A 24,527-nucleotide genomic window follows, 5' to 3' on the forward strand; every position below is an offset into this window, starting at 1 on the left:
CATCGTTTTGCAGACCATGTGCTAACTAGAGAATCATGGAAGAAGTGCAGGAAGGATTCCAGAATTCTCGAGAATGCCATAAGACAGGTAGTTGACGACATTTGAGCAACGAGGCGCAAAGTCAATCAACACCTCAACGACTCATGACCCCCGCACGCCCATCGCCAACATGATCCCCATGGAGTGGAAGGACGCGCGCGCATTATTTCTTTTGTGCCTTAGAATAGCAGCCTAGGCTGACCGAACCAGCCCAAGTCCCAACAACAACAACAACAGCAAGCAGCACGCAACACAATGCAACAACACAACTCAGCAACCCTGACCAACGCCGACCTCGTGAGAGAGCAAACCATGCAAGCGCGGAGACTCGGAAAAGACTGCCGTTCCGAGCCGTTTGCTCCAGGCGGCCTGCTGCTTGTCCGCCAGTCAGACAGCTTGATTCAAGCATCGGCAATTTTAAGAGCTGGGCTGGGCGTGCTTAAGCTTATATGCTGCTCGACTCGACTGCTTGGGACCTCTGTGCCTGCCGGCAAGTGAACTGACTCGGGGGTCTCGTTTAAACGTACTGCCGTACTGCAGTACGATGATGGACGGAGCATGAACGCTGCGAAAGGGTACATGCTGTACGGCCGTGGCGATTCTCACTGATCGATTGGGTGCGGTCAATGCTGGCCTTGTGTTTCTTTTTGGATTGTGCTGTTGCAGATGCCGACTTTGGGCATTCGTCCTGAAGGGCAATATATCTTGCATTTTTCGGAAGTGCTTCCTCACTTCACATCTCACCAGCATAGAGGAACCCGATCGTCTCCAACTTCGATTCTGTCGTTCATTCAAATCACCAAGACGAGGCTGGTGCCAATGCCAATGCTCCGCCCTGCCAGTGCGGCGACCAAGCCCTCGCGCTTAGAAAGTGCCAACCCGCCAACCCGCCAACCGCCGCATTCATAACGGAGACGGCTTAAACTCTGTCGGGCTTCGCTTGCACACGCAGGCCGCTGGGACAGCGATCGGAGAAAGGCGACGCTCCCGTCACCGACCGACGGCAGACCAAGAGACAGCTACTTCGCCAGCTCACCTAGTTCCGCTGCTGGTGAGAGATGAACGCGCGGTGCGCATGCGCGTTTGTTTCTTTTGCGCCTTCCCTTCCCTTGGCTACAGCACCTACGTGGCTGCTTAGTACCGCTGCCATCCATCTGCCTAACGTCGAGCATGAATCCCAACAAGATATCCAAAAAACGTTTGGCCGCCACAGCTCTCGAGCCCGAGCGTCTGATCCAGATTTTGACTCGCCAACATGCCGGTACAAATGGCTTAATTCCTGCTGCACTCTTCCTTCTGCGCCGTGTGCTCTGTGCTCCGCGCCGCTCCCCGAGCGAAAAGAACCTCGAAACACTAAACAACTACTCGGGTCGTCCCGCCCGCGCGAGCGGCCCCACCTCCTCCCTGCCTTGACTTCCGCCTCTCCCCTGGCTGCGCTGGACGGCGTGGAGCGAACTGAGCGGGTTGGAGCTGCCTGCCTCGAACTAGCCCAGCCTACCTACCTGCAAGCAAGCAGGTTGGCGTGCGCAGACGGGACGCCATGCAAGCGGGGCATGGGTGGCTGAGCGTGGATGGGGTGGGTGGCATGGCTGTGGAGATGGAGGCGTGCATCGGGGCGCGGGCAAGCGTTGTGCGGCAGGGCGGGGGATCGAGCAGGGATGGGGCAAGTTGGGTTTGTGCGGAGTCTGTACCTGTGCGGACGACGGACGGGGAATGGCGGACGGCGCTGTGGGGTGGCGCAGTGGCGCTGAGATGGTGTGTTTGCTTGAGATGCTGCGTGCGTGACAAACAGGACATATAGTTGGAGATGTGTATACGTAAGTTGGTGAAGATGGAAGTGGCAGATCGCGAAGAATGGCAACAGTCAATATTCATGTTGAATGAGACAGTTTTAGACATACGTCATGCTCAGTCACCAGTTGGACATGTTTGCAATTCCAGATTGAACTCATATTCATCTGTCTCGATTCCATTGACTTGGAATATTTGGACCATCAACAATGGCCACATGCAAAGACCGACGCGAAGAGAAAACGCAGCACAAAAAGCCTCAAACCGCCAGCGAGAACTTCGTCGTCATCAAGACTGTTGTTACTAGTACTGCTGCTGTCCACCACTGCCACCACAATTACCCCTGAGATATGTATATGCCCACCAACTCATCATCCGTGACAGCTGTCAGATATTTTTCGGTTTCGCAACCGCGACATGTCCTTTCGTATGCTTCATCTGAGAATGAGAGAAATGAACCCCACGGGGGCAGTTGCCCAACTAAGCATTACCATTTCCATCCGCAACACTGACCTCCGCAAGAGTCGAAGAAAAGAAGAGGGGGGGCTGTCGCACGCTTCTTGAACAAACAAGCGGCAACGACAAGCTATCAACAGTCAAAAGCGTTTAGATAGCAGCGCCGATAGCCAGCGCCGCAAATCCAGCAGCCATGGCCTTGTCGACAGCCATGCCGCCCCAGTTCGGCACAGCAGCACCAGTCGAAACAACGGGCGTGGTGGTGGGGGTGGGCGCGCCGGGAGCGGTGAAGTTGGTGCCCGGCGTCGTGACGTTGGTCTGGTTGTTCATGCCGGGCATGTTGCCCATGTTTCCACCGCCAGCAGCCGCGCCGCCGCCACCGCCCATGTTGCCCGCGCCGCCCGTGTTGGCGCCTGCCATGCCTGCGGGGTTGAGGACTCTGTGGAGGGAGGGTTGTGTCAGTTTTGATTTTGACATTACGTTAAATGAGAGGCGAGGAGACGAGAAGTAGAGAAAGTAGGAAAGAATGGTCCAGTGCGCCCGTGGTAGGTCCGGAATGGTCTGGCTTTTGCTGACAGGTGGACGGAGTCGAGATCGGAGGACGAGACGGAAGGGAGGGAGGGGGCGGAGTCAGATCGTGGGAGGAGAAAGGAGTGACGTGGGATTTCCAACGGATAACAGCAGTGGCAGTGGCCGACGCAGATGTAGAAGCAACTCAATCTCGTGACGCGAGCCCAAAGCTGGCTTAGGCCTCGTACGGATGACCTCCGCCGCAAGAACCGCCATACTTCTTGCGCCGGCCACCCCTTCTTCCGCCGGACGAGGGCATAAGGACCCTAAGCGGAGTAAAAGGCCGTGTGAGGATGCGCGCTTCATACCAAAGGAGACCGACCAAGGGGCACGAGGGTGGGGGGATCATGACCGGGGTAGGGGTGCATGCATGCTTGGGGTGGGTGTTACTTACTTGTCAATCACGTGGGCAACGCCGTTCTTGGTGAGTGCGTTGGCAATGACAACCGTCGCGTCGTTAATCATGACAGTGCTACCGGAAATCTTGACCGTAACTGAAGCGCCGTTGAGGGTAGGAATCTGCTGACCATCCTGGAGAGTCGGGCTGTACGCAACAGTGCCCGCAACGACGTGGTAGGTCAAGATGTTGATGAGGTCCTGACGCGAAGCGCCGGAGACGGTGCTCATGATAGCAGCAAAAGCGTCGTCATTGGGGGCGAATACCGTGAGGTCAGGGGTAGTGTCAACAGTGTCAACAAGACCAGCCGTTGTGAGAGCGCCGACGAGTTGGGTAAGGCCAGCCGCCGTAGCAGTATCGGACGTCTTTGCGGGGATGGTCAAGACCTCGCTGACAATGTGGGCAACACCACCGTCAAATTTGACGTCCTATATACTGATGAGCTTGAGAAACTTGCGTAGCTTTTACTTGACTCACAGCTGTCGTAACTGTCGACTCCTTCAAGAGACCGGAGGTAAACACTACGCCGCCGTCCTTGGCTTGTGCTCCTACCCGTTGACCTCCAGTGACCAAAGAGTACTCCGAGCTGGTGAGCAAGGTAGGCACAAACACTGGTCCAGGGCTGCCAGTGATGGCAGAAGACTCGTAGACGCCAGTAATCACGTGGCTATCTTGATTAATCCTCTTTCTCAAATAAAGCAGACTGCACCACTTACTAGGTAAGCAAGTTCTTGACGAGGTCCTGATTCTGATCCGCGCCGGGGTTTTCGCTCAGGAACTTTTGAAAGGCATCATTGCTCGGAGCAACAACAGTAATCTCCCTAGCCGAAGAGAGCGTATCGACGAGATCCGGGAACATCGTGACGAGCGACTTCAAGGTCGAGAGCTCCGGAGTGTTGTTCAGGATGTCGACAATGCTCTGCGCCTGGACAGAGCAAACGCCGGCAAAGGCCGCCAGAAGGATATTCTTGAAATGCATCTTGAGGTCTCGCAATGCTGGATTAGACGCTTGCTCTCACGAATGGATGGGGGCACCTCATATATAGGCAGGCACGATTCGAGAAGGTATCCCCAAAACTAACAATCAATTAGGCTAGGATGCTCCGCCGCATTTTCCGACCCATCACGCAGGCTGGCCCGTTGGCAGTGGCAGACCCGAAGACATTGGCGCGAGGGGCGCGAGGCACGAAGAAATGGATGACGACTATACTAGACCATTCAGACGACCCGGGCATTGGCAGTTTCCGAGAACGGCTCGTCCGGATGCCTCGCGAATTCGGCCAAGCTCACTATTCAAGGCTCGGGAGGGGCGGGGACCTGCCGCTGTGAAGCACGTATATTGACGGGGGTTGGTGTTTACAGTCCAACAGGCTGAAGCTGCCAGTGGGACATGCGAATAACGTAAGGAGTTGGTCCATGACGAATAATTGGTAATTGAGGTGCCAAGGGTGAAAGTCGACGGTTGGACGCCAGCCGTTTAGCCACATAAGGTTCGATCAAGCAGGCGTGGTCAGCAGACAGGGATCTGGCACGGCGATCTGGTGGTCGGGGTGCACCCTGAAGAAGACGGAAAAACATCCAAGATTTCTGCCATGGCTCGCAAACTGCAAGAGGCGTGGCTGTGGCTGACAAAACGTATGGACAGTCGGAGGTAAGCGGTCTCCGCTCCACGTGACTCTGCAGGGATGCGAGAGAAGTCAAGAGTCTCAGCCCTGCCCATAAGACATCAATTGACATCATGGACTGAATCGAAAATGTTGGGCATTGCCGCAAATGTCGATTTGCGCCGGTCTGTGCCCTGGATCGAGGGCATCAAGCCTGTCAATGCGCTTGTTTTTGTCTCTTTAGTCCTTGTCCAACAACAATTGCGTACTCACTTCCCATTTCTGCCCACCGGCCCCATAACCTCCGCCAAGCTTGTTGCGAACAAGACTTTGGATTCGCTCCCGCAACCTGGCCATGTCATCTAAACTCCGAACCCGCAGCTTGAAGTTTGCTTGACACAGACCGTAGTGAACTTGCCAAACTTTGGCTTCTTCAACGTTCGATACGGCCGGATCGGCTTCGATCATGCGCAAGAGACTCTCCAGGCCGGGCCCGGAGTAAGACATCATCAGGATGCGGCCAAGGTTCCACATTAGGCGACATCCCAACGTCGTCATTGAAATGGCGACTGTGGCAGTGATGGTGCGATCCAACCAGATGTACATCTTGATCGAGAGGAGCGGGAGGAGAAGGAGGAGTGATGAGCAAGACAGGGTGAGAAAGTGGGATGGGTTGCTGAGAACTGATGGCAGCGACTCAAGGTACGCAAACTGCAATACCTTGGAAATGCGAGCATGGTTCTTGAGCACGATAGCAGAGATGAGTGTTGCCACAATGGCAGCCAGGGCAGCAGTGTCGACGCTGCCTGCCGAGACTCGCTCATTGGAATGGGCAGGATGGGAGTGATGGGCTTCATGACCACCACTGTTTTCAAGAGCGTGCTGCAGATTGTGACTGACCAAGTCAAAGCCTGTAAAAAGAAGAATTACAGCCATTGCCAGACCCGCGAGCACCTCGAATCTCTCAAACCTAGATCGCTGTCAGCCATGTGCCGAGACTGGGTTCTGCCGGCTGTTGGCCCAACGTACCCAAATGGCCGCTTCAGGCTCGTGCGTCTCCAACATTCGAAATTGCTTCCAATATCTGCAATGCAGCATACCGCAGCGCCCACGAAGTCGTAGAACATCAAGTGCGACAGGGCCGTCATGGCGGTCGATCCTTGGGCATTGTACTTGACATAGCCACCCACGAGCAAGTGGCATCCGCACCAAAGGACTCGGAGCTTTTGCTCGGGGGTCATGCTGCTACGGACCTCGGCGAAGGTTGGCAATGGAAGTGATGCCGGGACCTTGAGGGGTTCGCGAGGCGCGGGTTCAAGGAATATCTGATGGGAAACGCTGCTGTGCTTGTACTTGTGTCCGCGACGTCTTCCAAGGTCCTGGAGTTGAGTTAGCTCCGCGCGCGTGCGCAAAGAATTGAGAGCCTTCACTTACAGATTTCGGAGGAGACTTGCCGCCCACGACATATTGCTGCGGCTGGAAGTTGAATGGGTTCCTCGCCAGCTCCGGACTGTTCCCGGCAGACGCGCTGCCATCCCCAGATGTAGAGTCCATGAAGTTGTATCTCGTAGGCGTACGCGGAGTGAGCTGGCCACGAGAAGAGGTCGACGCGCCGGCCGCTGGTGCTGAGATGCTCTGAGGAAAGGTTGCGGAGAGCGGTGAAAGAGCATCGGGGTCCTGCGATAGCTCGACGAGCAGTGGTCCGTTCAATCCGAGGCCCACTTGGTGATCATCGTCGGAAGGTGGTGTGGGCGTGCGCGGTGGGACGAGAATCGGGATGTCGGTGGCGGAAACCATGGCGAAGAGTTGGAGGAGGATGGAAGGGAAGACGCGCCGCGATTGGCTGTGTCTGGAGGACGAGTCGGATCAAAACAGTACCTGAAAGAACCAAGACGGCGGTAGGGTGAGATGTGAAATGCGGAGGACGATTGGAAGCGCGGAGGAGCGATAACGACCGAGAGGGCAAACATCCCTGTCGCCTCATGACTCGCTCGCCGGCCGCGTGCGCACCTCAGGCTCCATCAGATGAATGTCGCTGCGCAGGACGCCTGGCGCTTCTCTTTGTCGCCGTCTTCTTTTCAACACCTTCTCTCGTCGTCCTGCCGATACCTCCATGCTCGTCGCCCGTCCATCTGTCCGCCAATTGGTATCGTAGCGATGCGATAAAGACATGGGAGATGGACCAGACCGCCAAAGGGCCAACCACCGGGAGCGCCGACGACTTTGACGTCCAATTCAAGACATCCAGATCGGGACATGGGGGAGACATCAAGAGCCCAACGAGCGGTCATGGACGCACACTGTCTGGAAACCTCCTGTCTAAGCTGCCATTCCTGCGCAGTTCGTGCGAGGAACTGCCTCTCCCTTTGCCTCTCCCCGCCGAGGCCCGAAAGGAGGAGGCGCCCCCAACTGGAACAACACCAAAACGCATCACTCCTTCCACCCACCTGCAAGCCGTGCGCCAGACCGTGGGCCGCCGACGTAAAGGCTCCTTGAGAAAGACTGCCCTCCTCGGCACCGGCCGCCAACGCTCCAACGACTCCCAGCGCATGGCTTCCTCACTCAAAGATAATTTGGCCTCGAGCCAACCGGCGGCACCAGATTCCCAGCAGCAACAGCAACAGCAACAGCAACCTCAGCAATCGACGACACACTATCCACCGCGGCCTTTTACCTACTCCAACCCTTCTGCCACTTCGTCTTCCGAAAGCGGCTGGAGCGCTCCCTCCAAGGCAATGTCCCCCGACCAAGAACCCTCGCGTCCCGTCCTTGCCTCGCCCATATCCTCGCCCGTGTCCAATCCCTACGCCAGCACCACCGACGACGACAACGACTCGCTTCCCTACACTTCTCGCCCGCCCATCCCCAACCACCTGTCCTCGAGCTACTTTCCTCCGGGCTCTGTCCAGCGCCGTCGCTCCACAAAAACCATCACGCCGGCGACGCGGCACTCGTCACCACTCGCATTACCGCCTGCGACGTTGGACATTGACGAATGGGACTACAGCGAAACCGAGTGGTGGGGTTGGGTCGTGGTCATCGTGACGTGGGTCGTATTCGTAGTCGGCATGGGCAGCTGCATGGAAGTTTGGAGCTGGGCGTGGGACGTAGGCGAGACGCCGTACGCGCCGCCCGAACTCGAAGACGACCCGACACTACCCATTGTTGGATACTATCCCGCGCTCATGGTACTGACGGCTGTGATGGCGTGGGTTTGGGTCGTCATCGCATGGGTCGGCATGAAGTACTTTCGACATGCCAAAGTCGTGGGCGAGGAGAGTTGATGCATGGACTGGATGCGACGCGCGTTATGAAATCATGAAGACACTTGGAGGGCTTTTGTACGATTGGAGCCACGCAACTTGGAGGTGGCGAAGGCGAATTTGATACCCAACAGCAGACGTTTCCGCAACGGAGACTTTGATCTGTGTCCAGACTTAGTTTTTAATATTCGACCAATGGAATTTTGGGCCTTTAATTCATGCATTGAATCAGTAGTCTCGACATGAATGGCACAGTGAGGCTGTGGGCCAGGAAATGTCAACTCCAAGGTACCTGAATGGTCTCGGTAGCTATCCCTTTCGAAGTTCCAATGCCAGAGTCTTCTGGCTCTATGGCGTTGGAGATCTTGTCTCTATGCTGATACACACATCCATTTGATTCTTTGAATGCTCCTATGAGCCACATCCACACTAGTCGCCCTTGTGGAGGCATATCGCGCTCCTCTCTCAAGACCCCCTGACCACTTTACAGGCCAACCCCAAAAGTCTCTGCACATCTCCCTTCGCGTGTAGCCCAAATCCTCGACCGCAGTCACCCCATCTCCATTCCCCCATCCCTCCCTGCCTCTACGTAAATTAATACTGACAAGGCACACGAAGACAACTAGCGCTGGACGGGCCGGCCCAACAAGCTTTCTTGGCCTCCAGGGGTCGGTCGATCTGTACGCTGGCGCGTTGGGTCAGGCCCACCAGCGTCACAACTCGTGCTCGACGCCGCTATGTAGCGCAGTGAGACTGGGCGGCGTCATTTGTGGGGAACGGGGGGATGGGGTGGAGAGAGGGGCCAGGCTTGCTGGGGCGTTCGGGAAGACGGATGACGGATGTGCCGGCAGATGGGACGGGAGTAGAACGATGTTGATTTGGTCAGGAGATGGGGCGTTTGGGAGAGTGGAATAAGATGAGAGGAATCGATGGAGGTCGAGAACGGCGGGGATTTTGGAGAGCCAAAGGGCAACATGACAATGAGTTATTCTTCACACTGCTCACAACAACAAAGCTATCAGAGGCATAAAAGCCCGTTTTACCAAATATTGCAGTAGTTAATATTCACATTGAATGTTCAATCAATCAGTCGGACTGCAAGCAAAGCACAAAGCGTATGTAGCGTTGTAGCATCCATCCATATCTGCCTCTCTCTTCTGAAGGGGGGAAAAATCCGCGCAAATGGTCTCCAATCCAACACGTGCAACAAGTACAATTGTTCCCTCACACATGTTCCGTTTCGAATTGTTGTTCTTCATGTGAGCCTGTCACACGCGATCAGGTACGTGCGTGCGGTGAGGCGCTTAGGCCATGAAGTCACGGGGGTGGTTCCTGGCCTCGCCGGCAGCAGCGGTGCGCTTGGCCTTCTTGGAGCAAGCAGACTTGGAGGCCGAGGGAGTGCTGGCAACGTTGGCCGCAGCGGCGGAGGCCGAGGTGCCCGAAGAGGAGCTCGAGCTGGTCGAGGAGCCGGATCCGGAGCCCGAGACGGTGAAGTCGACGCAAGACTCGTAGGTCTGGTCAATGGACTCGGCGTACCAGTACCACTGGATGACGCAGTCACCGGCGGTGCTGCACTTGGAGCCGAGGTCGGAGGGGATGGTGATGTCAAAGTTCTTGTCGTCGTCGGTGACACCGGTGGCGGTCGAGGCGTAGACGTCCCAGCTCTTCAGCGCGCTGCCAATGACCGAGTTGCTGGCCGTGTCGACAATCGAGACGTTGGCGACACCGGTGTGGGGAGCGCGGACGTCGACGACCATGGAGACCTTCTGGCCGGCGGTGTATTTTTGGACATTGTCCTTATTGTCGGCAAACTTGTAACCCTTGCAGAGCCAGATGTCGCACTCGGCGGCCTTGTAGTCGCTCTGCGACTGGGCGACCTGAAGCTCGCCCTGGACGTTGCCGTAGTTGTCCGACTTTTGGTTGTTGTAGACCTGCTCACCGCAGGCGGAGGACATGGCAGTGCCGGGCATACGGGCCTGGGGCGTGGTGACGAAACCGTGGCCGTAGACGGCGGAAGCAAGAGCCGGAAGGACGACGAAGGAAGACTTCATTTTGGCGGTGTTTTTCGGTTGGAATGAGTGGTAGCGTCAAGCTGGTGAGGTTTCACGATTGGACTGGTACCTGTACCAGAGAAAAGAATGTAGGTATAGAGAGAGAAGGGTGGTCACAGACCGGAAAGAGCGAGTGAAGACAAGAGGGAGGTATGGATGGCACGCCTTGGTGTAGAGAACGAAAGGAAAGGAGCCTTGTGAGGCGGATCCAAGGCCAAATATACCTACCTACACGCCGAGAAAGCTTTGTGCACGCTCTCGAGGAGAAGTGCTGGATGGGGAAGCTCGACCGGCGGGCAGCAGGCCGCAAAGACTGCGGATACCATCAGGCGTTTCATTGATTGGGCGGCTGTATGCCGAAAGGGTGAGGCTGGAGGACGTTCAAGACGCTGTGCCTGGCTCCTGGCCGTCTCCGTGCGCATGTTGTCGCAAAGAAGGCTCGCTAAGAGACGTCAAGGGGGCGTGCCTCGCCAAAGCGCGTCTCAAGTTTACTACAACTTCTGGACCCATCTGGCCGCGGCGCTGCGCACGGGGTCATGCTGCCGCAGATGACGAGAGGAGGATGAGGGCGCTGGGCGCGAAAGTCTTGCTGTTTGACGTTAGTTCAGGCTTGCAGTCAACGCCAAAGTGGCTGTGGACAAATTTGAAGAGCAGAGAGAAAAATTTGAGCACAAGAACAATCAATTGTAAATTGTAGGCGAGATTATGCCCTCCAGCTTCCAAATGATGGCGAGGTCGAGACTTGAGATGGAGCAGAAAAGCAACACAATGGGTGGTCGTTCAAGTAAACGATGTGAAAGGGGCGTCGCCTCGGCGCTAACTGCAAGTCTTGACGGTCCGACGTTCCGCCGCCCGCTGAGATGAGGTCGGCTAGCACCCGGACGGCATCCCGATCCATCATCAACAACACTCACCGCAGCCATGGCGCCAACTCAAACATCGCAACTCTCGAACCCGCTTGCAGCTCCTGGTCAGCTCGCTCAGTCTGGATCGCAACTCGATGGCGTCCCTGCCGACCTTGAGGACTCGATTCGCTTCGCAGGCGCTCGGTTGACCCAACTTGCGGGCGTATTACTTCGCTTACCCCAGGACATTATTGCTCAGGCCATTGTGACGTTTATGCGCTTCTGGGTCGGTGCTGATGGTGGAAGTCTTCTGGAATACGGGGCAAAGGTTTATTTCCATGGCCCCTCGGAATCCACGTAATGTGATAGGTGGAATTTTATTGACATTGTCCAGGACGTTTCGGCTGCCTGCCTATACATGGTATCCAAGGTTTCTGCATTTCCAAAAAGCCCAAGGAGCGTGATCAATGTCTACGCATATTTGGACTCGTTCCCTTCTACATTCGTGGCACCTGAAAAATTCCATGAACGATCGGATGCAGAATCCTACTACGTATCCGAAGGAACCTACCATGCTCTCCGTACTCTTTTGATGAGGACAGAAGCTCATATTCTGCGTGTACTCGGTTTTGAGACTCACGTCGCTCTTCCGTACACCATCTGCATCAACTACCTCCAAACCCTCGGAATCAAATTGGATACGGGCACAGGGAAAGACCTCGCCAGGCAAGCGTTTGCGCATCTCAACACCGCTCTCCTAAGCCCGCAGCTCATATACGTGACCCACCAGCCGGCGCAAATCGCCACGGCGGCTATTTACTTGTCGGCGCGCCAGGTTGGAGTCAAATTGCCGGGCGAAGAGTGGTGGGAGGTGTTCGACACGGATCGAGAAGAGCTCGGCTTCCTTGTCGTCGCGCTCATGAGCATTGCTGGTTTCGCTCAAGAGGAAAAGGCAAAATGGGGTCGCAGAAAAGTCCCCTTGACTCTGGAGGATGTGGAGGCTGAATTGGAGAGGAGGCAAATGCTCGAAGCAACCGAATCAGGCCCTGCTTGAACAACAGTTTGACATCAACGTGGAAACGCCCAGTTGTCCAGGATCCGGACAATCTTAGTAAGGTCCAGCAGACAAACCGCCCGGCAGAAGAAAGCCTAGCACTTGGGCAGAAGATCTGCGTCGACGGCACCGGAATTCTGCCTCTCGCGCTCTCATGCGACATGAGATCGAGATGCCGACTGCTATATTGCCCTTTGACGTCGGTGTCCAGCACGTGAGCGGATTTGCGTCGCCGAGGAAGTGTTGGCGTGGAACATGTCCGTTTCTCAAACCGCCGACGGCAATATTCAGTGCCGCGGATCAGACATCGGAATATTGCGAGTAGAACCAAAAACGAAACAACCGATCCTGACCTACAAGAAAATACGCAAGAGCTTCAACGATCACCGCCCAAGTGAAACACGCGCCTTTTGACAAGACGCGGGATCGTCCCAAAACCGACTTTGCGCTGCTAGTTCCTTTTTATGAGAGCCAACATGGATATTGCAACACCTGCGGCTACAGCCCAGGCTATCCACAAGGCAAAGAAAGGGGGTATCTCAAAGACCACGACTGGCGCTTCCGACTCTTTCAAGCACTTCGTTTTGCTGGCGTCTCTTACTGTTCCATCGCCACACCTTCGCCCTCAAAGTTCAGCTCCTCATCGTCGTCGGCCCCCATTACCAAGCCCCTCAAGCCTTCATCTTCGGCCCAGTCCACCCCGCTTCCTACCACGACGCCCGCTGCCACGCCTTTCATGACCCGCCACCGCCGCCGGGCGTCGCGCATCTCACGCTCGGCGGCTTCGAGCTCTTTTTTCAGCGCATCCGGAATGGCGTGAGCAGTTTCGATTCCCTGCATAGCGTCGTCGTCGTCTCCTTCGCCTCCAGTCTTTGGATGTTGCTCTAGCCCGTCAAGGTACTCGCGCACCGAGCCAGCGCCTCGGCCCTTTTTGCTCTTCTGCGCCGTGAGCTCGAGCAGTGTCGCTGCCAATGCTCTGTTGCGCGAGTTGGCGGCTGTGACGGCTGCGCTGGCATTGGCAAGCTCGGTAGCAGTTGCGCCGAGGGCCGTGGTGAGTTGAGCATGTGAAAGGGAGAGGACATCGCGGGTGTGGATCAGGGGGAGAAGGCGGGCGTTAAGGGGGGCAAGGGGGTTTGGTGAGGTGGTGGGTGAAGTGTTTGTGGTGTGGACTGCCTTGATAATGGGGTCGGTGGTGATGACTTGGTCGGTGATTCTGTTGCGTAAGAGGTACGTTGCACGAGAATCAAGAGCGTCGCGCTGGGCGGCGAGAAGCGCGTCTTGTGAGGCTTCTGTGGTGGATGATGGCGATGCTGTATAGCGTTAGTCTATGAATCGGAGAAAGGCATCTTTTTGTTTTCTTTTGGGAAAATGATTGGTTGAAAAAGGAGCGAGAGATATGACTACGACAGAAAAAGCAAGGATTAAAAGTCATCACTTGCCTCTCTTCTCAGCATCGAGCACGGCGCGTTCCAGCTCCAGCTCGCGCAGTTGGTCCCACAGGCGCAGCACGAGCGTCTCTTTTTCGGTCAGCGTGACGGCATTGCTGGCAGGCGTGTCGAGCGAGTCGAGATCGACGAGCTGCGCGTGAGGAGGCGCGTCGGAGTCCATACCGTCGCTGGCGACGCGTGACGATGAAGATGGGTGTCTCGGGCGGAAGTGTGGTTGTTTGAGCTGTGGCTAGTGGTCGCGTGGCGCGCCATTAGGTCATTTGTGGCATGGCCTTGTGCGTTGGCTTACCTCACTTCGCCGTTACCCTTCCCTTCCCTACCTCCCATATCATCACCGCCCGACGGCCCTCCTGGCCGCGAGTCCATGCCTGTTGAATGCCACCCCGACTGCTGTCCACTACCGCGACAACGACACCCACCGTAGAGGGCGCATGTCGTTGCAAGTCTTCGTCGCCCACTCGGGCCAGCGCCTCGAAGCTGCCCCGGTCGTCTTCAGCTCCCTGGATGCCTTGAAGAGCTGGATCAACAATGCCACCAAGATCCCGCCCCCGGACCAGATACTGCTCACCCCGCGCGGCAAACATGTCAAACTCCAGACCCTTCTGACCGAGGCATGTCCATGTCGACTCCCGAAACTCGCGCTTTCTAACTTGCAATCTAGAAGGAAATATATCTCTACGACCGCGACCTCTTTGCGCTTCCTGCCCCGCAAGACGTTGACGCAATCGTACCTCCTGCTCCCTCGCCCGAACCTTTTGTCCCAACCAATCCTCCAGACACCCTCGAGAATCCCAACGTCTTGTCGTCATGGCAAAGCCTGTACAAAGCGCGCCGCGACTGGGCACTGAGCCTTCAAACCCGATGTCGCGGTATAGCACAAAGCGCCACATTTTACATTGAGGAGCTGGACGTTGTCGAGCGCGGAGTGCGCGTCGCGGCCAGCAACCACGAGGCGCATATTCAAAGCCTGGAACAAAAACAAGCAGAAGCACGTGCGTGGTTTGAGGCGGTCGCAAAAGAGCAGGATGAATGCCTCAAGTCCTGGGAGACCGATCTGGTGAAGCTCAAGGCCATCCCCGCTCGCGAGCCCTTCAAGCGCTTTTTTGCGGCGAATGACGATACACCCAAGAAGGTTCGCAAGGGCGATGCTCGCACCACTCTGGATACTTTTGCGAATGCCGAGCGAGCGCGCCGGGCAGCCTCCCTCAGCAACACTGTGTTGGAAGAGCTGGGGGGTAAGATTGCGGACATGGACGATCAGATTGACAAGATTAGAGGAGAATACAACCAATTTCAGGAGGCCATCGATCAAAGCCAGTCACGATCGCAGTACTCGTACAGGGAAGAGCCACAACGCCTGATGGAGGAGGTGGATGTCATTGTCAAGAAGGTGGCTTCTGATTATGAGCACGCTCTCAGCTTGCCAGCGGCCCCCAAGTCAGTGACTCAGGTTTCCAAAATGGCTCTGTTGCACACGCGCAGTTACCTGCCCAACCTCGCAGAGGTCGCCAAGGAGATTAGTGAATGCGAACGCCGTGCTGTTGAGCAAAAGAATCACGCTGTCCGCCGAGCTATCGAGCACATGCAGACGATTGCCGCAATCGAATCTACCCTTGCCACGGCGAATCAATCCCTTTCATCGATTGATATTGCGCCTGAGAGCCAAGAAGCACTGGAGGCCCTTTCCATTATTTCAAAGGTTCCGTACATCTATGGAGTTCTCTTGATCGAAGCCGTAAGAAGACACGAGTGGGCAGAGAGGCTGCGCAAAGATTCTTCGTCCTTGGCGGAGGAAATTGCCGGTTACAGGGAGGAAGAAGATCGTAGGAGGAAGCGGTGGCTCAAGAATCATGCGGATGTGGTCAATGTTGATGCTGCACATGATAGCGCCCTTGGAATCGACATCAACGTTCGCGGTCAAGATGTTGGTTGGCCCATGGTTACGCGTCAAGAATTCCAGGAGTATCTCAGCTTGATTGGAAGCATCGGAGGATTCGAGCAGATTGTGGAGCCGCTTGTGCAGCTTTTCAAGGACCTCGATCGACCAACACGGCAGCAGATCAAGCACGCCAAAGGCTTCAAGACGGGCAGCATCCACGAAGCAGCTTTGGGCAAGGGCTCTCTATTGATGCGAGGTGAGAACGAAACTCGAGTTTTGAGGGAGACCATGTCCAAGATGGAGGAGGAACTCAAGAGTTCAAAGAGCAGGGTCCGTAAACTCGAGGATTTGTTGCACCGACAAAGCACCATCAGTCGAGTGTCCATTGCTAGCGGAGGTGCTCCACCACCGTCTTCCCAAACTCCAGAGACTCCAACAATGGAGCCATATCCAACGGCGTCTTCCCCAAGACCCCAAGAGAATCTTTCCCGCCAATCTTCTGTCTCGTCACGTCGCTACTCGGCCACCAGGACCGCAGAAGAAAAGGCGTTGGTTAAGCGCATCGCTCAGCTGGAGGCCGAACTTGCGACAGAGAGGGAAGCTAGGATGAGTCTTGAAAAGGAGCATTCGGCCCGCCACGACGACCTCCAGCGGCATGTAGAAGAGCGCGCCTCGACCAACAAGGACCTCATGGAGAATATTGACTCCATGCAAAAGGACTGGGCCGAGGAACGCCGGTCCTTGGAAGCAGAGATGCGCAGATTGAAGTATCGCAACGAGGAGCTGGAAGAGGAGCTCGACAGGAACCTCGGCAGTAGAGACAACGAGCGAGTCGAACACGAAACAAGACGACAATCGATAGAGGCGGACATGGAGCAGCTTAGGAAGGAATTTGATGGAGAGCTGGAGACTGAGAAGCAGCGCGCCGAAAAGGTAACCAGCGAATTGCAAAAGCTTCAGCAGACGGTCAAGGAGCGTGAAGCTACGAGCGCTGAGAGGCATACCACTCTGGTCAATGCCTTTACTTCGCTTTCCAAGGACGATTCTCCACCAGACAGTAGTGCTCTTCTGGCAGCCGAACTCGAGAAGGTCGCCCTGCGTTCGAAGGATTACGCTCGCGAGTTGGCAGAAGCTGTTGAGAAAGCCAAGGCAGAGAACGAGGCTCTGACGACTGCTGCCGCCAAGCAACGGAACGAACTCGAGGCTGAGGTCAAGTCTCGTGAGGCAGATATTTCCAAGAAGAGCGAAGAACTTGCTGCTGAGAGCGCAAAGGCTCTGGCGCTTGCCAATGAGCTCAAAGATGAGAGAGGTCACCTTGAGGACCTCCGTACCAAGTTCACCGAGGGCGAGTCTGGAGCTGAAACTCTTCGTCAACGTCTTACGGACGAGGAGACCAAGGTCGAGCGGCTTTCTGTCGAGCTCGCCGAGGCAAAGGCTCGTGTTGCTGGATTGGAGAAATCTCTAGCTGAGCTCCATGAGAAGCACAACTCACTGCAAGCCAGTTCTACAAATGGCGCCTCTCGATCAGAGCTGCATGCCAAACGGACTCGGGAACTGTCAGAAAAGCTTCTTGCCAACAATGACCGTCTCCACAGACTTCTCGAAACTCTAGGTTTTGTTGTGACGCAGCAAGACAACCAGATGGTTGTTCAGCGAGCGTCCAAGATGTCTGGAACCAGCACTGTTCTGCCTGATGGGTCTCTTGCAATGACTCGCAGTCAGTCCAACAGCCTGATGAACAAGAAGCTGATCGACGAGGGGGAGATAGACGCTCTTCTCAGATGGACCGAGCGAAGTGATTCAGATGACCCGACTGGATACGCCTCTTTCGTCAAGGCACTCTCCCGCTTTGACATTGAGACGTTCAGCGATACCATCACCAAGCGGATGCGCGACATGGAGCATACGGCGCGCAAGTGGCAGCGCGAAGCGCGAACATACCGCGACAAGTCGCACCGCTATCAGTCGGAGGCACATGAAAAGATTGCGATTCGCGGCTTCAAAGAGGGTGACCTCGCCCTCTTCCTCCCCACAAGGAACCAAGCCACGAGGCCTTGGGCTGCTTTCAATGTCGGTGCACCTCACTACTTCCTTCACGAGCAAGAGAGTCATCGTCTCCATAACAAGGAGTGGCTTGTTGCCCGGATCACCAAGGTGGAAGAGCGTGTTGTCGACCTGTCCAAGACGATGGACGGCACGCGTGGTCTCAACAGCGATGGCCGCAGTATCACGTCCGAACGCTCCGGTGTCTCCTTTGAAGACGACAACCCATTCGAGCTTTCGGACGGCCTGCGCTGGCACTTGGTCGAGGCGGCAGAAGAAAAGGTTGGTGCGCCGCTGACGCCTGGTTTGGGTAAAGTCACAGTCGACAGCACCAAAGTCGATGCCCGTGGCAGCATCCGCATGAAGAAGGGCCTGATTGGAAATGACGCCAGCAAGACGCTGAACAAGAGCCTGGACTCGCGTCGAAGCAGCGGCACCAGCAAGCGCAGCGTCCCTGCCGTGACCACAGCTCGCAATGGTACTACGACAGCGACGGCCGGCGGCTCCGAAATCGCTAACGGCGGATCGAGCAACGACGCGACGACAGCCGGCAGCAGCAGCAGTTCGACGGCTGGCCCCGGACCGCAAACTCATGTTGGTGACATCAATGGCGGAGAAGACAGTGGCGATGCTGCCACCGAACAGGTCAGGACAGACCAGCTCCTGGGACCGTGACGGCGCGCCGAATAGATGTAGTCTGCCCATTCCTTACAATTTGTCCTGTCCGCGGCCATGACGGATGGACGAGCAGGCAGACTGGCGGCCGGTCATGATCGCCTTGTTTGACGACTTTACTGACTTCTTCCACAATAGGCTGACATCTTCGCGCCGCCGATGCCTCCCTCAACTCTATCCACTCCAACGGCCCAAGCACAACCCTCAACGTCATCAGCAACACCCACCCCAACGCCCAGCCGCGCACAGCAAGCCCTCGCCTCGGCCTCATCCTCTGCCCCCATGGCGTCCAGCGTGCCGCACCGGCTCCGCGGCGGCGAACGCGAGCGACCCGTAGACAGTAACGGTAGAAGGAGCGTCAGCGCCGCCGCTAGCGAAAGCAATGGAAACGGAACGCAAAGTCGAGGGGCGGATGCGGCAGCGCAGGGGCAGGGAACCGCAGAGCAGCCGCAGCAGCCGAAGCGGCGCAGTGGCTTCTTTGACTCGTTGTGGAGTTTAGACATTAGTTATGAGCGGGGAAGGGGAAGGGACTGAGCGGAGTGAGGGGTACGTTGCTGACTGCTGGTCGAGGATGCAAGCGGGTAAGGCGAAGCAGGTAGCGTAGAGCAATGGCATTGCCGCGAGTGTGTGGTGGAGATGCCGCTTGCGTCTACGTTTGGTCTGTTCGTTGTCTCACGATGGGTCTACGTCTTGCTGTCCGCAGGGGTTGTCTTGTCATGTGTCAGGTGCGGCTTGGGGGCCCGTCTGGTTTGTAGATGGGTTTGTTTCGGTTCTTTTTTGCTTTGTTTATTCTTGGATGTCTCTTCTTGCATATAGGTGTGGCGGGGAAGTGGAGGCGTTGTTGGGTGTTGTCGAGGAGTCTTGTGGCGGTGATTGGGTGTCGTGTGGTATCGTAGTCGTTGATGGGTCAAAATTCGCGTTGTGAGCTGTAGAGAGAAAGAGATATATCGTTTCTCTTAACGCCGTTGCCGGGAGTGATGATCTATACGAACTTTTGCTGACAGCAAGCACAAAAGCTTCAAAGAACTGAGGCTTCGGATTGGCTAAGGCAGACCTTAGGAGCTCAGGAGCATTCGAGCTCCTGGAACCCATGACATAGAAACACTCTTTTTGCAGGAAGAATGGTGACGGTGAGCAACCAAGTGCTTAAGCATTGCATGACTTGTGACAGTCCTGGCTGGTTGGCGCTTTCTTCCGTCGCCCATTGCTGTATGGAAATTTGGGAGCTTCAGATTCGACTCGCCATCCAACAATCTACGTTCATCTCGGGTTTCAACTCTTGTTCAGTCACTTGAATTCAACTGTCCACATCGTAATATCACTTCGGATCGCATGAAGGTCGTCACAAGTCAAGGAAAGACGTACCAACACCATAACTCCATGTGTCTAATCATTTGAACCGCTGTACACGAACCGCCTTGAACGCAAGAAGCTCAAGGTCCGCAGAGAATAAACAAAGGAAGGTTTTGTACAATGGGAAATTTGGTGATATTGCGACTTGATGCTCCAGCTAATAAGGATCATTTGATGCAAACTTTTGCTGAGCTTCGACGAGGGAATCTCGATTCCACAAGGCGTAGATTGGATGTGGGAGTAGAGGCAGCCACATGGAAGGAAACTGAAGGGAAAACGGAAAAAGAAAGACTGGTGTTGTTCCTCAAGCTATTTTCCGTCAGTCGGTGATTTCTCCCGCGCCTGCGATGCGAACCATCTCTTCTCGGCCTCTTCCAGAATTGCAATTCTGTCTTTATTGTTGTATCGCTTTTGACGATCCAGTATTGTTTCTCCTGCTTTGTCCTTGATAGTAGGGTCCGCGCCCGCATCAAGGAGCAATTTGGCCGCATCATACCACCCATAATCCATAATCAACAGCCTTGTCCAGTGGCGTTTCTCCAGAGTTGTTCTGAACATTTGGTTTAGCGCCTGCAGCAAGAAGTTTTTCGACCACTTCCTCGGTGCCATGCCCGCCGATTCCATAGTGCAGTGGTGTATCTCCAGTGATGGTTCTGGCGTTTGGATTTGCACCTGAACCAAGCAGTAGCTGAAATATTTCCAAGCAACTTTTCCACCCTACTGCTTTGTGCAGTGGTGTTTCTCCGTTTACGTCAGGACATTCTACATCTGCACCTTTATCAAGAAGCATTTGAACACCACTCAGATATCCAAAATTGGCTGCCCTCTTCAGCGGTGTGCTTCCGTTGTGATCTGGTATGTTTGGATTGGCACCCTTTTGAAGTAGAATCTCCAACACTTCAACTTTAAAGTGCTCTGATGCTTGGTGAAGTGCGGTTGCTCCACCTTTGCCAGGGAGATTGATATCAACCTTTTTGTCAAGGAGAATCAAGACAAGCTGCGAGTAACCATGTCTAGCCGCTCGGTGAAGAGGTGCGTCCCCATCATAACCTGGTTTGCCTGGATCAGCGTCATTTTCGAGCAAGATCTTGACGTGGTCCTCCGAGTTTTGTGACACAGCTGTCAATAATGGTGTTTCTCCGTCCTTGTCGGCCAAATTCGAATCTGCTCCGATCTCCAGAAGCTTCTGAGCAATCGATCCGCATTGAAATTTGATCGCAAGGTGTAGGGCTGTACTTCCTGCGCTGTTTTTTGCATTTATGGCCTCTCCATTTCTCCAGTTGTTCATTCGTAGATCTATTTTCATCCCTGTTTCTGCAAGTTTTTGCCGTCCATTGCTTTCTACGTTGTTGAGGACTTGCACACCTTGATGTGTCACTTTCTGGTGGACCATGGACGAAAGTCGAGCGTCAATGATGAAGTGAAATATTGAAGCTAGCTTTTGATGTGTGTTTAGTACTGGGAAGATACAGGCCCATGCATCATCTTGCGATCCTAGGCCGCTATCGGCGAATGCTGCCTGAATCATTGCTATGTTTTGATTCTTCAAGTAGAATTGCTGTGCGCGGATGACAGTATCTTTCCCACCCACAGAGTTGAATGTGTTTGCAATCGATGTAAAGAAGAATGAATAAAGTTCTTGTGCGCACAATTGTGGTGTTGAGAGTCTAGTCGATAACTGCCATGTTTCGGTGGCATTGGATTCGATATTCGCTTTCCGGACGGTGGGTTGTTTCCTCTCGCGCCAGGCATCGAAACCGTACGTAGTGATCAGGTCTTCGGAAAGATTGAACTGATCGTGTCTGCTCCACTGCCACAGAAGTCGGGTTGTTGACTGGATGCCCTTTCCTTGAATTGCCCATAACCAAAGTCCAAGGACGGCCTCTAGTTCGCATATATCGACTTTCCAGTGCCCCGGATCTTCAGTTGAGGTCAGGTCGCGTTCGAGTGATAGGAATATATCTTTTGCTCCGGAAGAGCCCTCGATTTGGCACTGAACTGGCCAGTATATCTTTGCGACATTTTCCCATTCCGGAATGAGGTTGAACTTGGCGAAAATGATGTCGGCAGTTTCTTCAATTGCTTGGGCAAGTCGTCTGGCAACTTCTCGCCCAGCAACAAATTTATCATCCCAGTCTTTAGTCAGATGGGCAAGTCTGGTCCGATAGAGGAATACTTCGACAGCGTCGTGTGTAGGTTGCGGATGCTCTTTACTCTCATCGCATCGTTGTTTTCGGAGCCACTCTAGTCTTAAATCATGGTCGGAAATTCCGTTCTGGTCATGATTCTTCCCAACGTCGTGTTGTTTGAAACCAATGATCTGCCGGCTTCCTTCGAATGAAATTGATACTGAAGTTGGAGCAATCTCTATCTTGCTTTCAGAGATCGGGTAGCGCCAAAGGCGCGATATGACGCGTGTGAACGGCAAGTCTTTTGTCGAAGAGGCGGAATCAAAACAAGCAACTGTCCATGTCCGTTCCTCTCCGGTACGATGCAATCTTAGAGCAAGCCAAGATATTTCGTGTCCAATGTAAGTTTCGGGGTCTTCTGAGTTCTCATCTGCCCCTTCTCTTATTTTGCGGCTGTCTTCTTTCATCAGATTTGCTCCCTCCTCCAAACGTTCTGTACGGAGTAGCCCTCGAACAATACTCATAAGCAGCATAACGCCCAGTTGAAATACCGAAACAGACGAATGACTGGCTCTAAGTCCCAAGAATTGCAGGATAAATCCAATGAGTGTGGTAAATATGGCGATCCACACAGTGCCTTCGAAAAAGAATCTTTGGCACTTTCGCAGAAACCAGTGCCACGTTGAAGCTCCGAAGTATTGGCTGCATTTGGCTCGTTCTTCAAGACGGGTAAGGACTTTCAGCACCTTTCCCCATCTTCTTTTGATTCTTTCCTTATCCTCTTTCTCCTCCTCCGGCGTTTTCTTCCACGAAGTGATGTAATTTCTGTAAAGGTCTCCTTTAACAGCGAAAGAGTCGAACATTTGATCGCCGAGTTGTTGGTTTCCTGGTTGAATCCAGAATAGCCGCGTTGTACCAGGCGTCCGTTGGAACCGTCTTTCATTTGTGCTCCCATCAACAAGGTATGCACAAAGTCCCACTCCGAAGGATACCATCACTGTGCCAATCACAGTCGCTGGAACTGCATATCCCGCAGTCGAGTCACTCTGGACTAGATTGAACTTATATCGAGCAACGGCTGCCCAGACGAGAACAGCAGACTGCAGTACTATTCCAAGTGCAGCAGAAAGAATGAACCATTTCCTGGCGACTGGGTTAATACCAACATTGAGGGATATGTTTGGACTCGGAGCAAAACCAGGAGAAGGGACTGCCGCTTTCGTATTTCTCAGGTCTTCATGTCCAGCACTTTCCATGACGCTATTCCCTGCCTGTACAGTTCGCCCGGAACTTGATTGGCGTTCGATGTCGAGGTATGGCTGGTCGTTGTCTGGTTCTATTTGTTGCCCACGTGGCTCGAGACTCTTCGAGCTTGCATCATCATACTTCAGCTGCCCTCTTTTCACCTCTTGTCCGTTTCTAGAGATCTCTTTCCATTCTTTTTTGCTGCGTTCGCTGCCGAAGTACTCCGATGGTAGATAAATTCCAGCAGTTCCTTGCTCTTTCGGATCAGTACAGCGAAAGTCCTCCTCCGCAGCTTGAGGGTCATGCATGATCTCGAGAAGCTTCGGACGCCCAAAGACACGAGCGATACCGCCTCCGCTGTTGAAAAGCTCACCCACGTTTCGGGAGCTGGAGCTACAAAGTTCAACTTCTGCAGCACCTGCTCCTTCTTGTGCCCGTCCGATAAAAGCACGGAGAGATGGTGATCCGCAGACACGGATTGCGGAAACGACTGCTGTCAGGATTCCAATCGGTGCCATGGAAAAGATGATAATGTCTTCTGATGTTGTCGTCTCGCTCAAGTACTGCATCGTTGGTGCTTCTCCAAAGAGCGAAATGAGCGGACCAAGGTCCGTGGCGAGGTTATTCGCAAAATCATCCCACCAGCCCATATTGTCCGTGGGTTGGGAGGTAAGGGGAACGACTACTGGCTGGGCAAATGAGGTTGGACTTGGGGTTGACACGAGCTGAGAACGATCGGATGAGAAAGGTTGAACAGCGAACGAGGAGTTTCGCTGTCGTTTGTCAGCGGACTTGAGCGGGTCGAGAGGGCATGCAGGTTGCTAACAAACCTTCGTCCTCTTTCTCTCTCCACGGTATGTGGGCTGGGCCTGCGGGAGCTATCACAATCGCAGTCCGAGGAGCAATGGAGAAGAGGACGAAGTGAAAGCTTGGAGAGGTGTAATGCGAATGAGCGTGGTCGCTAAGCGTGGACTTTGCGCCCTGTACTAACAGGCAGTGGGACCATGTTGTCCAGGGCGTTGCTTGATTTTTTGGTCCACACAGAGGATCACAGCCTAACTCAGACGGTTGGCCGATGACAACTGTAAGATTTTGGGACCATGATCGTTGGAACCAGACCTTCCAAACAGACAAACCAGCAAAAAGGCCACTTCCTCCTCCCGTTTGTATGCAGCATCTGACCTTTTGGGTGCAGAGCTTCGCTCCCTTACAAAGCCTCAATGGCTTCGAATTTGCGAGCTCTATCACCGCTTTTGCTGTCGCTATAGATTCGCCACAGGAAAGGGGTGGAGCCGTCCCACCACCCCACAAAGGAAAGCGGGCCCGGACGAACTCCTCCTCCCCGACACCTCACTGGTGAAGACTAGCGCTGAATGTAGCCGATATTACCACGCGCTTCACTTTGAGCTTTTGAAAGACCTCTCTCGCTGCAAAAGAAGCAACAGAATCTGTGAATGAATACTGGTGATGCTTGTCGAGGGAGATATGCAGCACAGCAAGACCGAGTTCCCGCAAGCTCGCACAGGTCGCGAAATGATCACCGGACTGCGAAATCCAGATTCGCGAGACAGCACAGACCAAGGGTTCCATCTTGCATTTCCTGATCTTGAGGTTGGATCGAAACTGCGATGGAGCGAGCTGCATCCAAGGGGAATCGTCGTGTAAGGCTTGGTCCAATGGGACTG

At 54.5% G+C, this 24,527-nt stretch overlaps 8 protein-coding genes across 8 annotated transcripts; 4 read left to right on the forward strand and 4 right to left on the reverse strand.

The window, feature by feature from the left end:
- Window positions 1-943: 943 nt before the first annotated feature.
- On the forward strand, window positions 944-1,725 carry BKA78DRAFT_13077 (uncharacterized protein). The gene has a single exon (XM_066882581.1). It carries the CDS (start codon window positions 1,098-1,100, stop codon window positions 1,602-1,604), a length of 507 nt encoding a protein of 168 aa, XP_066749422.1. The 5' UTR covers window positions 944-1,097; the 3' UTR covers window positions 1,605-1,725.
- Window positions 1,726-3,004: 1,279 nt separating this feature from the next.
- Window positions 3,005-4,387, reverse strand: BKA78DRAFT_13091 (FAS1 domain-containing protein). The gene is made up of 3 exons (XM_066882586.1): window positions 3,970-4,387; window positions 3,731-3,920; window positions 3,005-3,681 (listed from the first exon to the last, which is right to left on the reverse strand). The coding sequence occupies exons 1-3, from the start codon at window positions 4,230-4,232 to the stop codon at window positions 3,247-3,249; spliced, it is 888 nt and encodes a 295-aa protein (XP_066749423.1). The 5' UTR covers window positions 4,233-4,387; the 3' UTR covers window positions 3,005-3,246.
- Window positions 4,388-5,097: 710 nt separating this feature from the next.
- On the reverse strand, window positions 5,098-6,654 carry BKA78DRAFT_291385 (cation efflux family-domain-containing protein; the record flags this gene model as incomplete). The annotated part of the gene is made up of 3 exons (XM_066885891.1): window positions 5,098-5,827; window positions 5,887-6,236; window positions 6,292-6,654. The coding sequence occupies 3 exons, from the start codon at window positions 6,652-6,654 to the stop codon at window positions 5,098-5,100; spliced, it is 1,443 nt and encodes a 480-aa protein (XP_066749424.1).
- Window positions 6,655-6,923: 269 nt separating this feature from the next.
- Window positions 6,924-8,548, forward strand: BKA78DRAFT_302664 (uncharacterized protein). Its single transcript, XM_066887460.1, has one exon. The coding sequence runs from the start codon at window positions 7,035-7,037 to the stop codon at window positions 8,139-8,141; it is 1,107 nt and encodes a 368-aa protein (XP_066749425.1). The 5' UTR covers window positions 6,924-7,034; the 3' UTR covers window positions 8,142-8,548.
- An 876-nt stretch (window positions 8,549-9,424) lies between these two features.
- On the reverse strand, window positions 9,425-10,171 carry BKA78DRAFT_291387 (chitin binding domain-containing protein; the record flags this gene model as incomplete). The annotated part of the gene is made up of 1 exon (XM_066885892.1): window positions 9,425-10,171. One exon carries the CDS (start codon window positions 10,169-10,171, stop codon window positions 9,425-9,427), a length of 747 nt encoding a protein of 248 aa, XP_066749426.1.
- A 774-nt stretch (window positions 10,172-10,945) lies between these two features.
- BKA78DRAFT_13136 (cyclin-like protein) lies at window positions 10,946-12,302 on the forward strand. The gene is made up of 2 exons (XM_066882595.1): window positions 10,946-11,344; window positions 11,411-12,302. The coding sequence occupies exons 1-2, from the start codon at window positions 11,093-11,095 to the stop codon at window positions 12,068-12,070; spliced, it is 912 nt and encodes a 303-aa protein (XP_066749427.1). The 5' UTR covers window positions 10,946-11,092; the 3' UTR covers window positions 12,071-12,302.
- A 273-nt stretch (window positions 12,303-12,575) lies between these two features.
- Window positions 12,576-13,753, reverse strand: BKA78DRAFT_13148 (uncharacterized protein). Its single transcript, XM_066882599.1, has 2 exons — window positions 13,510-13,753; window positions 12,576-13,356 (listed from the first exon to the last, which is right to left on the reverse strand). Exons 1-2 carry the CDS (start codon window positions 13,676-13,678, stop codon window positions 12,668-12,670), a joined length of 858 nt encoding a protein of 285 aa, XP_066749428.1. The 5' UTR covers window positions 13,679-13,753; the 3' UTR covers window positions 12,576-12,667.
- An 89-nt stretch (window positions 13,754-13,842) lies between these two features.
- On the forward strand, window positions 13,843-18,173 carry BKA78DRAFT_13158 (autophagy-related protein 11-domain-containing protein). Its single transcript, XM_066882601.1, has 2 exons — window positions 13,843-14,129; window positions 14,180-18,173. The coding sequence occupies exons 1-2, from the start codon at window positions 13,950-13,952 to the stop codon at window positions 18,113-18,115; spliced, it is 4,116 nt and encodes a 1,371-aa protein (XP_066749429.1). The 5' UTR covers window positions 13,843-13,949; the 3' UTR covers window positions 18,116-18,173.
- Window positions 18,174-24,527: the final 6,354 nt, after the last annotated feature.

Source organism: Phyllosticta capitalensis (genome assembly GCF_038381095.1).
Source record: "Phyllosticta capitalensis strain CBS 128856 chromosome Unknown BKA78scaffold_1, whole genome shotgun sequence".
Classification (NCBI taxonomy): Eukaryota; Fungi; Ascomycota; class Dothideomycetes; order Botryosphaeriales; family Phyllostictaceae; genus Phyllosticta; species Phyllosticta capitalensis.